This window comes from Vicugna pacos, chromosome 23, assembly GCF_048564905.1.
Source record: "Vicugna pacos chromosome 23, VicPac4, whole genome shotgun sequence".
NCBI lineage: Eukaryota > Metazoa > Chordata > Mammalia > Artiodactyla > Camelidae > Vicugna > Vicugna pacos.
Genome location: NC_133009.1, coordinates 38,091,502 through 38,103,532, shown reverse-complemented (window position 1 = coordinate 38,103,532; position 12,031 = coordinate 38,091,502). Strand labels below are relative to the sequence as shown.

The 12,031-nt window shown below is 48.1% G+C and overlaps 1 protein-coding gene across 3 annotated transcripts in view; it reads right to left on the bottom strand.

Moving 5' to 3' along the window:
* The window catches only part of IPO9 (importin 9), a 38,122-nt gene extending 27,333 nt beyond the window's left edge, over positions 1–10,789 (bottom strand). For 2 of the 3 annotated variants that reach the window (XM_072948839.1, XM_072948838.1), the window contains exon 1: positions 10,561–10,789. In XM_072948839.1, the coding sequence (XP_072804940.1) occupies positions 10,561–10,723 (163 nt within the window). In that variant the 5' untranslated portion in view covers positions 10,724–10,789. Of the gene's footprint in view, positions 1–6,895; positions 6,990–10,560 lie in introns of those variants that run through there. The other variant, XM_015247058.3, reaches the window with a different exon arrangement.
* Between the last annotated feature and the right edge of the window lie 1,242 nt (positions 10,790–12,031).

The following is a 12,031-nucleotide window of genomic DNA, read 5'->3' as shown; positions in this document are numbered from 1 at the left end:
AATATTTATTTATGAAAAGAGGAAGAAGTAGAATGTAAAACCAAGAGCGCATCCTAATTTTCACATCTCACGATCTAGGGCTGTGCTGTCCAATGCGGTAGCCGACAGCAACGAGCATGTGCTGAGCACCTGAAACGTGGCCAGGGAGAACTGACGTGTGCTGTCAGTGTATAATGCACACCAGATTGCAAACTTAGTATCAAAACAAAATAATTAAAGTATTTTAATAAAGGTTATATTGGTTAGACATTGAAATACATTGCATACAACAGGTTACATGATTACAGTATTAAAAATTAATGTCACCAGTTTCTTCTCCCCTTTTTAATACAGCGACTAGAAAACCAAAATGTTCGCATGTGACTCACATTCTGTCCTCCAGAATTAACAGCAGCTTTTCAGAACCACTTGGTGTGGTAGGTGCACAGGTCACAACTGGCTCACCACTCCCATTTGGGGGTGACAGATCAGGGGGTTAGAAACCTGGCTCTGGAATTGATGTGGCAATCCTTATCCAAATCCAATGGCTCTGGTACATAGAAACAGAACAAACAACTCTAAAATTTGGGTCTAAAAGACCCAAACAGCCAAAACAATCCTAAGAAATGACAAAGCTGGAGGGATCACGGGCCCTGGTTTTAAACTATATTACAAAACTATAGCAACCCAAACAGGATGGTATCGGAATAGAGCCAGACACACAGATCAGTGGAACAGGAGAGACCCTAAATAAGTCCACAAATACATGGGCAATTAATTTACAGCAATGGAGCCAAGAATATACAGTGAGAAAGGGCAGACTCTTCAATAAATGGTGCTTTGAAAACTGGACAGCCACATGCAAAAGAATGAAACTGGACCACTATCTTATACCATGCACAAGAATTAACTTAAAATGGATTAAAGATCTAAATGTAAGCCCTGACACCATAAAACTCCTTGAAGAAACTGTAGGCAGTAAGTTCCCTGAAACTGATCTTGGTGATGATTTTTGGATCTGACACCAAGAGCAAAGGCAACAAATACAAGTAGGACCATATCAAACTAAAACACTCAGTAGGGCAAAGGGAACCATCAACCAAACAGAAAGGCACCCTACTAAACGGGAGAACACATCTGCAAATCATATACCTGCTAAGGGCTTAACGCACAAAATATATAAGGAATTCACAGAATTTAATAAAACAATCTGATTTTAAAATAGGCTGAGGACTGGAATAGATACTTTTCTAAAGGAGACATAGAGATGGCCAACAAGCACATGAAGAGGTGCTCAACCGTCAGGGAAATGAAATCAAAACCACAGTAAGATACCACCTTACACCTTTCACAATGGCTATTATCAAAGAGATAAGCACTAACAAGTGTGATAAGGCTGCAGAGGAAAGGGCACCTCTGTGCACTGCTGGTGGGAACGTAAAACGGTGCAGCCACTGTGGCAAACAGGATGGTGGTTTTTGAAAAAATTAAAAATATAACTATCATATGATCCGGCAAGTCTACTTCTGGGTATTCATCCAAAGAAAATGAAAACATCAACTCAAAAAGATGTATGCACCCCCATGTTCACTTCAACATTATTTACAACAGCCAAGATATGGAAACAACCTAACTGTCCATCAATGGATGAATGGATAAAGAATATGTATACATGTGTATGTATAGATACACACACACAATAGAATATTATTCAGCCATAAAAAGGAATGAGGTCTTGCCATTTACCACACCACGGATGGACCTTGAGGGCATCACACTAAGTGAAGTCAGTCAGCAAATACCATATGGTCTCACCTATGTGTGGAATCTAAAACAAACAAAACAAGATAACCCCCCAAAAACCAAGCTCACAGATACAGAGAACAGACTGGTGGCTGCCAGAAGTGGCAGATGGTGGGGGTGGGCAAAATGGGTGAGGGGAGTCAAGAGGTATAAACTTCCAGTTGTAAGACAGATAAGCCCTAGGGAAGTGATGCACAGCAGGTCGACTCCTGTCAACAACACTGTGCTGCGTACTTGAAAGTTGCTGAGGGTATAAATCTTAAAAGTTCTCATCACAAGAAAATCGAAAATTCCGTAACTAAAAATATATGTATGTCAGTTATTGTGCTATTATTTTTATCGCCTATCACGAGAACACTGGCGTTCCTATCTATGCAACTACAGTTACTTTCCATGACAAGTTCTAACCACCATGACGGGACTCCACTGTAATGGCCATCTGACACGTACTTATGCAACAGAAAAGCTGAACACTGGGAAAAAGTTGTCCCACACAACGTTGCATGTTCAAGGCTTATCCAAGAAAACTGGTTAAAAACGAATGAAAATGATCTATGTTTATTTTTTTTAATGTTTTATTTTGCAATAATTTTTAGACTTAAAAGCAGTTCCCTCCAATGCATGACAATCCTTCACTCTTTCCTTGTTTTTTTGTGACCAGGTCAGGTTTGATAAGTAATGACCAGTTATTTTGTAGAACATGTCTCAACGTGAATATGACTGACGGTTCCTCATGCTTAGACGGAAGTTACCTGTTTTTGGCAAGAATATCAGAGAAGTGAGGATGTGTCCCTGGTAAATCGTGTCAGAGAGCACATAATGTTGATACATTTTATTACTGGTAATGCCAACCACCATTACCCGGTAATGTGGGATCTCCTGGGTGTCTCCACTGTAAAGGCATTGTTTCTCCCTTTATAGATGATAAAAAATCTTGGAAGAGATAACTTTGAGATTATGCTAATATCCTGTTTCTCTTCAAACTTTCACTCACTGATTTTAGCATCCACCTGTGGGTCCTCAACAATTATTACTGGGTTGTTCGTCTAATGGTGCTTTCATATTTCTTTCATTATGTTCACACTTAATTCCTTGCAATTCTTCTGTGAGGAAGAACTGCCCCCCCCCCTTTCTTTCTTTAGACCAGCGTGGACCCGTGCTGACTGCCGTTACGCTATGGGTTTTAACCCAGTCCTAACATCCTTCATCCCACTGCTCAGATGTCCCCTCTGGCCATCAGCACACCTTCTCGTGAGCTCTGTGCACTGCTACGTGCCCCCACCCTTTCCCAAGCACTTTTCTGTTATCACAAGATACTCTATGCTCCTTTTGCATTTTCTCTGCTTAAGCCCTGGAATCAACTTTTCCTCCAAGGAGTCCTGGTGTTTTTAGCAGAGCATGCTACTTAGAGGTCGAGATCTGGGCGCCAGGTGTGCTCACTGCTCCTGGGGTGTCACTGTTCCTAGCCCCCCTCAAGAACAGCAGTAGGAAATACATGTATACACACTAACCTATGCCTACACACGCATCTGTCCGTCCGTTTGCCTGCCCAGCCATCCGTCCACCTACTGATAACTCAAATCCAATCCGGGATCTCAAGGTTCATTCCACTTCTCCTCCTTTCCTTATTAGCAATTCTTTCTCCGACAGCGATAAACCTGGCTCTCATTACCTACAGTGAATTTACTTATTTGCTCAATCTCAGCATACAAATAAACTAATTACAGAACTATTAACTCACACTCTTGTGAAAAACAGACACATTCACTGGAGCACAGTTTCAGCGTACGGTTCCTTTTGGCTTGGGTCTTACAGGACGGAGTCAAAATACTGTTCTCCAAAACTAGGTTAGTTCTCCACCTCCAACACCTAACAGTTAGATTACTCATCTGCAGCACAGTTAGGACAATCTGTTACTAACTATAGCCCACCTGGGGCCCCCCGCACTGTTTGATTACCTGGGGGTATGTAAAACTCAACTAGGATTCTCGGAGTTAGAGGTACATAGAAGGCGTACCCCAGGAAGCACCGCTCCCTCCTCATCCCTGTCAACTTCCTTCCGCCCCTTCCCCTCACTCCACGTGGGCAACCAGTTTCTGGTTTATCTTTCCTGGGTCTCTGTTGTGTGAATTGGTGGGTACATGGGCATTTTCTTGCATCTTCTTGCTTACATGAAAAGTAGTCTATTATGTTCTTTTGCAATTTGCTTTTAATCAGCTAACGTGATATCCTGGAAGTCATTTCAAATCAGTTCCTCTGGATTCCTCATTCTGTTTTCACAGCCGCACAGTATACCACTGTATGAACACACACTCTTTCTTCAACCACTTTCCTCTGTAGGGCAACGAGATTGCTTCCAACAATTTCGCCTTCAGAAACAATGCTGCAGTAACTAGCACTTTCACACTGTTGAATGCATGTCTTCAGGATGGACTCCCAGCAGTGGGGCTGCTGGACGGAAAGCACGTGTGCAGAGGGTCTGGTGTGGCCACCTCTCCCTCCAGCGGGACCGTCCCGCTGCACACCCATGGGCGCCGCTGAGAGTGCTCCCCCGCTGCCTCACCAGCGGGGTGCGCTATCATACTGAACAATTTTCCAGTCTGACAGAAGAGAAATGATATCTCAGTGCTGGTTAATTTGTATCTGACTAACCACGAGTGACTTTTTTTTTGTATGTTTGAGTGCTGTTCTAATGTCTTTTTCTGGTAGGAGGGGTAAACTGTCCATGTCTCACCCCCATTTTTCGATTGGGGTTTTGGTCCTTTATTTCTTAATTTTCAAGAGCTCTTTATATATTAAGGATATTATCCTTCTGTCTGTGGTATATGCCATGAAAAATTTCTTCCTCTTTGTCAGCTATCTCTTGACTTTTATGTGGTATTTTTGTCATGCAAATTAAAAATTTTAATGCAGTCAAATTCATCAATCTTCTTTTGTTGCCTCTAGATTTTGAGTCATAGTCTTTTCTTATGCCAAGGATAAAGAAAAATTCACCAATACTTTCTTCTAAAACTTAGAGTTTCATTTTTTTAATATTTAGACTCCTAATCCACTTGGAATTTCTTTGTTTGTATGATGTGAGACACTGATCTGATCCCACCTAACCCATTTACAATAAAAAAAACCTAACAAATCCCGAGTCACTGTGGCACGAAGGCCAGGTGCACTCTGCACGTGGGTCCTTGCTCACCAGACGCAGAACCTCAGGTCTACTCTTTTTCAAGAAAAGCTGAGCGCAAATACATTTTTTCCAGATGAGTGCCGGGGTGGGGCAGGACTGTGAGGGTCACAACAGCTGGGAGGCTCTTCGCTCTAACACAACCTTTCAGTTCATCCCGTCCAGCACCCTATCAAAGATCACACCCCAATTTCCCCCAATCACTTCGTTGCACACATCCCTGAGACTGCCAAGGAAGGGGAGAGCAAGAGACCATCAGGAGATTCAGATCCATGTGGGGCTCAGGAACCTAAGTTAACCCAGGATTCATGCCTACAACAAGCATTACAGAATGGATTTTCTCTGCAAGTTTATTTCTTCCACGTAGCAAAGAAGGTTCCAATAATATGACTCTGCTCAAAAGATTTAATGCAAAAGAACATCTTCAAAGAATATCATCACTGTTAACTAAAGACAAATTAAAAAAAATTGGGGGGGGGTGGGAATTAGGTTTACTTATTTATTTTTAGAGGAGGTACTGAGGATTGAACCCAGGACTCTGTGTATGTTAAGCATGCACTCTACCACTTGAGCTACACCCTCCAACCTAAAGACAGATTTTTAAAACAGAATGGATAAACAGATTTCCTTTTCTATAGGCTCCCAGAGTTTCGAAAACAGTGACATGATCAACTCTGGTTTGGAAACCCAGAAAATTCAAAGACGAAGAATTCACCTGCACTAGGTTACAGTGGGTATAAGAAGGAAAATGCCAGCTACAGCTCTATTTAATCTGTTTATTCTGTCCAGACCACACACCCACTAGAAATATAGGCATATCAGTCACCACAGAAGAGTTTCAAACCATAGAATTTAGTTTTATTTTTAATTTTAATTTACTTCCAAGCTACATGAAGAATCATGTACAAGGAGTGACAGAGGTACTGCAGTGTTGATAGTGAATTCTATGCAACACAGACTGAAAAGCCAGAAAAAGCCCTCAAGTGTCTGACTTATGTTAAATCTGATCAACACAGCTGCTCTCATCCACTCATGACCTCTGTGAAGTAGTAAAAAGCCCATTTACAGATATGCACTTAACAGAGATCACACAATATGTTTAAAAGAAATATACCTAAGTATATCTGTAAAGAAAAAGGCACTTTTCTTTTTGTGTGTGTTGGGGGATTTCCAGTTTTGCTGAAAAATGAACATGATTTCTTTAGAAAGCATTACCAGAACAGGTGAGTAACTTACTCTGGGACGGTTATGGCAGGGAGACTACAATGCAAGAGACACAGACGTACACGGTTGTCTCATTTTATCTCGCTAGAGAAGGACTAAACTAACATTCAATCTACAAAGTTAAGCTGAAGGGGAGAGTCCCAAGCGTGTTAAATGAAGTTAGCTTTCTAAAGCCATTTGTGTTGGGAAGTTTAATTTTTCCAGTTCCTTTTCCCGAGGTGAATGAGGACAGACCGAGTCTGTTAATCTGGGTTTTCACCCTGACCCTAGGTTCTTGATTACACCTTTAATCCAATCCCAATAGGGACCCCCGACCTCCTTTCTAAGACATCTTTTGCCCTCTCTCCTTAACTCACTCTCTGGCCTTTAGTCCCTGCTCTCCTCTCCTGTTTTCCTCGCTCCCCTCTCTCTCCTTTCACCCCACTAGACAAAAACATTATCCTTCCAAAACGTGGCTTAGAAGGGAAGATCTGAAGGAGAGCATGGACGGTAAAGGATACGGTCAGAAACACAAGCTACTGGTCTGAAGGGTCTGCCAGGGACGTGAGACTTGGCAGCGCTGACAGGGAAGCTACCAGAGGAAGAACGTGAGCGGACTGTTCTGGGAGGAGGGGGTTCTGAGCAGCGCTCTGGAGAAGCCCCCTTTCTCCCGGGGGCTGGTAAGCACCACAAAACCACGGCTAAAAGGAAAAAGAAAACTCCAACACTGGCCTTTTTCCGAGCGTGGCCGCCTTCCGCTCGGCTCAGTGCCCGCCACATGCCCAGGAGTGCGTCTGGATCCTTGAGGGGCTCCCTTCGCAGGTGACAGTGCTTACGCTACACTGTAAGAGAGCCAGAAAAGTGCCCATGAGAACCAGAAAGCAGACTTTCAGCCAGCAGGATCACCTCTCTAGGCCCCTAAATGGGGAACCAACACAGTTGTGTGGGTGGCATCGGACGCCAGGAGAAGTGGGGGAGAGACGACTCCCCCTCCCCAGCTCAATGTAGCGGCGGTGGGAGGAAAGAGAAAACGCATTTTCTGTGACGTATCTGCGGGAGCAAGACAGATAAGGCTAAGCAAAGGCCAAATGATGGAAGAAAGGGTCTTCATTTCTAAGAGACAAAAAGAAATAACTAAAAGAAGACAATCACTTAGGGTCTGTATCAGCTATAGAAGAAGTCTGCGCTGCGCTGCCTGCCACCTGGGCGGGAGGACGACTCCGAGAGAGAAAAGGTAGGGATAACTTCATCCTAAGGTATAAGAAGAGCTGAGCCTCAACACACCAAAAATGAACAGCCGACATCCGCAAAAGTCACGATCGTCTCACAAGCCAGGCAAACAAGAGCTGATGCAGCTGGTAGAGAACACTAGGCTTTAATGTAAGAGATCCTGGCAGTTCACACACTTTCCTGTCTTTTTAAATATTGTCAAGATGCTTGATACGACACCACCCAGTAAATAAAACGCAGTAAGAGTGCCCCAATAAATCAGAAGCACTCATTTTCACTTTACTGAGCTAGGGCTAAATTCCTACAAACCTGCTGGTAAAACTCAAAATCTCATCCTTCTAAGAAAAACCGAAGGGCACCAGCCATCTGCTGGAATATCGTACGGCACAGACGCCTCCACACTTTCAGGTAGCACGCTTCTCAGCTCAAGATGGGAGTCGGCTGAAGAAGGTGGCTGGTTACTGGCACCAACTCCTCTGCTCATTAGCCCTGTGACAGGCTCTCTCTACCCCTCAGAGCCCCGGTGACCAGGGAAAGCAGCAAGCACAGGGACGTGAGCCGCTCATCCCAGGGCACCAGGCGGACGGAGACAGCCCGTCCTGACCCTTCAGAGCTGACCCACCAGCAGTCAGGGGCTCTCTTGCATACACGCTTCCCTGGCTCAAGCAAACAGGCTTACCTTCTGGAAAACATGGTAACTGATCACAGGCAACTTATTTCCTGGAAAATCGCAGCTGGCAGAGTGAATGACCAGGCTGTCCTTTGGGCTCCAGCACCTCAAATTTCCAAGATAACTGCTTCTTAAAAACCTCCTCCACCCCACAATCTGGTGAGAGTGTGTCATCCTCTCTTGCCTGTCCACTTAATGGAGTTATAACTGACCTGTGTCCTCCCCCCCCAAATTAAATTAGAGAGTGTTCCACTTAATATCCAAGACTAGGGATCATCACCTGGCAGCCAAGGAAGGGAGCACGCCTGCTTGTCAAAGGGAGCAGTCTGGTTAACGTTAAGCATCAGCTGGGACCAGTTTCCCACGGGAGGCAATAAATGGTTCATACGACAGCATGGTTATTTGAGGGAACAGAGGGACTAGAAACAACCAGATTTGGCTGTCACTCAACCTTGGGCCTCCTGGAGCCACAAAGGATCAAAAGAACACAAATAACAGACACCAACTCCCAGATTCCTCATCAACTGCAAGGCTTAAGGAAGGGCGTATCCTAGGGCCAGAAAGCGGGGTTTCTTCTACTAGGACAAAGCTACAATGTGAAGCAACTCCAAAGGAGTGGAAATATTCACTCATCGCGAGAATGGCTCCTCACCTCAGCCTGCAGGGTTCGCGGTGGGAGCAGGGCCCTTCCAGTTTCTTCAGGCCGGGTGGGTGGGTAAAACCTGGCTGGGAAGCCAGGTACTCTACTCTCGTTCAAGGAGGAAAATGGCTTGTGCAGAAGAAATGACTGACCCTGCTGAGGAAACGTGAGACGCAGGCAGCATACAGGACAGGAGGTCCTCTGGACACAGTGGTGAAAAAATAACCAGCTAAAGGCCCCACGAAGAGGACAGGAGAGAAGGGACCATATCCGAGGAATGAATCACCGTCTTCCTTCCCCAAGACACGTTAGTGAAATGGGTGAATCTCTATAGTTTTTAAATAAACAAAAGGAATTGAATTAGACTATTTAAAACACAAACAACCTCCAAAGGGTCCAAAGCGCCACACTCAGCCCCAGAGCCTCGACTCAGCCGTCACACCTAACCCGTGGGCCGCGGGCCTCCTGCGAGACCGCACCGGAAGGCTGTGGCACCAGAGCCCCTCCACACTCGGCACGCGCCACAGCACAGGCAGTAAGTTCCAGGTGTGTGTGTGCCAATCTGCTCCCACCGGGGCCTAGATCAAATGCAAAATTCCACACTTGTGTGGAATGTTTCATTTCAAGAGCCAAAAAAGAAGACGGAAGTCTTCAAAAAGATCTCAGAAAGACTCCCATCAGCTTTGCCTGGATGAGACCATGCGCTGACCAGAGTCGAACGGGTATGGGCCCATGGGGGGCTGCCACTGGACGGACAGGAGAGGAGGCACATCTTTCGCAGGAAGAGCCAGACGCGCATTTGGGGCCCCAGGACACTGGGTATCACTCAGGGAAGGCGTGACCCTCAACTTTATTCCAGTCGTAGCTGGACTGTGATGAGGTGCCTTTGTCACTCTTTCTTCTTCATATCCAAGACAGTTGGACATGTTAGTGTGAAGAAAGGAGTTTTACCTGGGAGCCGTAATAACTCTTGCAGATCTATGCATGACCCTCAAAGCGCTTCCTCAAATCCAGTAGTTGCTCCTCTTGTATGATGTGACATTTTATTAAACAATGACAGTTACAACTAAGCCTTCAAAATGGCTCTTAACCTGTTAAGTCCCAAATCTCAACATGTTTCCAACACAGGTAATTCAGTTGTCAACAGCTCTCCCAAATGCTGGGAGAACATAAAATTAAATTTAAGGCAGATCTGTCTTAACCCTAAGTCGGGCAGGAGGGCCAGCTCAAGGCTCTGAGCGTGCCCGCTCAGACCAGGACAGTTTGAGAGGTGGCGGTACCGTCCTGCCGAGCTGGGGGGGTCTGAAGACCTGGGGTTCCTCCAGCGGAGCCCCGACACGCCAGACACACTGGTGACAAAAAGCCCGAGAGGCTCTTCCCCCTCCCGTTTCAGGCTCAGACTGTCCTCTGTGGCGCGGCCACCCTCGGCCTGGAGAAAGGCCCCCAGCAGGAAACTGACAGATTCTTCCTCCATCACTTCAACGCTTGTGATAGGAGGATGGGGACAAAGACGCAAAGACAAAGGAGGATGGGCTCCTCCGAACAGAAGTGCGCACGCAGGTCTTCAGTGAGCGCCAGCCACCCCGAAAACCCAGGGGCGCGCGGCGGGGAGGGGGCGGCCGCGCAGGCACCTGCCTTCACCCGGGGGAAGCGCGGCGGCGCGGCCGCGGGCCAGGACCCCACGTCCGACAGACTCCGCGGCCTCGGGCCCCGCCGCTCCGCCGCCCGCGGCCCCGGCCCCCGAGCTCCGCCGCCGCGTCCCCGGCCTGGCCTCCCCGGCCCGGCGTCCGGCCGGAGCGCGCCCAGCGGTCCGCGCGGCCCAGGTCCGCCGCCCTCGCGGCGGCCCGCCTCACTCACCCTCCGTCACCTCCAGCACCTTAATCTGCTCCTCGGCGGCCGCCCGCACCTCCTGCACCGGGGACAGGATCCCGGTGAGCGTATCCACCAGCGCCTCCTTCAGCCCCTGGGCCACCGGACCCGGCAGCCCCGAGGCCGCGCCAGCCGCCGCCGCCGCCGCCATCTTCCTCCCCGCCGCGCGCCAGCCCCGCGCCCGGCCCGCCGACGGACGGCTCCCGCGCGCGGCCAATCCGCGAAGCCGCGCCTGCGCACAGGCCGGGCGGCGGCGCGAGGGGCGGGGCGGCGGCGGAGCCTCCGCAGACAGCGCCCCCTGCCGCGCGGACGAGAACCGCGCCGGCCTCCGCGGGAGCCCATCCGGGGGGACCGGGCCGCTGAGCCCCGACGGGGTGGGCGCGGGCTCGACGCGTGACTCCACGTGCACGCATCCTTTGGGCGTAAGATTCTGCTTTAGGAGAGGGCGGGGTGGGAGTGGATGGAGAGGGTCATGCGGTCAGAGGAAGGTCCTACGTTAAACCAACCTCTTTTCCCCTAACACAGAAGAACCGTTGGCCCAGGTGAGTCTTCATCTCCCAGCCTCGGGAATCCAAAGGGAGGGGGAAGAATCTGAAGTGGACTGGGCAGTGAGTTGGGCAGCGGCTGGCCAGGAGAGAGACTGCATGGGAAAGGGTATTCCCCTCAAGGCACTCATATGACTATTCGAGAGTAAGTCCTGTCAGATGAGAAAGTCATAAAATTTTTTGCAGAGAAATTATGGCTGCACATTTAAGGGGTGGAGGAATGAGTAGTTAATATGGTGTCCAGGGCTGGTCGTGGAAATGGCTCAAGGTGCAGACACTCCTCAGTACTGGAGCAAGTGCAGGATCACTGAGTGGGGTTAAGGGGCAAGGCAGGGTGGCCAGCACGTGGGGGCGGAGGGATGGAACTGCAGGTTGTTGCAGTGGGAGGTTCAGAGCAAGTAGCAACAGGCAATTCTTAGTAAGCTGTTCAGGTCCAAGCCTTAAAATGGTTTCCAGGAACTGTGACTCACTCCCAAGTGGCAAAGACCAGTTAGCAATTCCCACTCCAGTTTGGAGACTGGGGATGCTAGGCTGCTAACAACCAGGGATGAAGTCACCTCCTCTGAGTACTCTTCCAAAAGAATGACTCCTTGTTTACTTTGAGGTGCGCTCTCAGCACATTTGCCACCTCCCTGTTACAGGGCAACTTCACGGGGGAGAAGACTGCCTCTCGGACCCCGCAATTCCACAGCAGGGAATAGTCGGACTTCTTTTCCTTCTTTCCGTGGCCAGGAGAGGCAGAACTCCATTAGAACCGCTTCTTTTCCCAGGGGTTAATTCAGTTTTACCCCTGGAAGAAAACTTCGGCAAGTCCAGAGGGGGATATGTTTGCAAACATCGTGACGGTGGATGGAGGACTCAGGAGCACTGACCTCTGGCAAAGGATGCTGTGTCCACATGCAGGCAGGACCCCC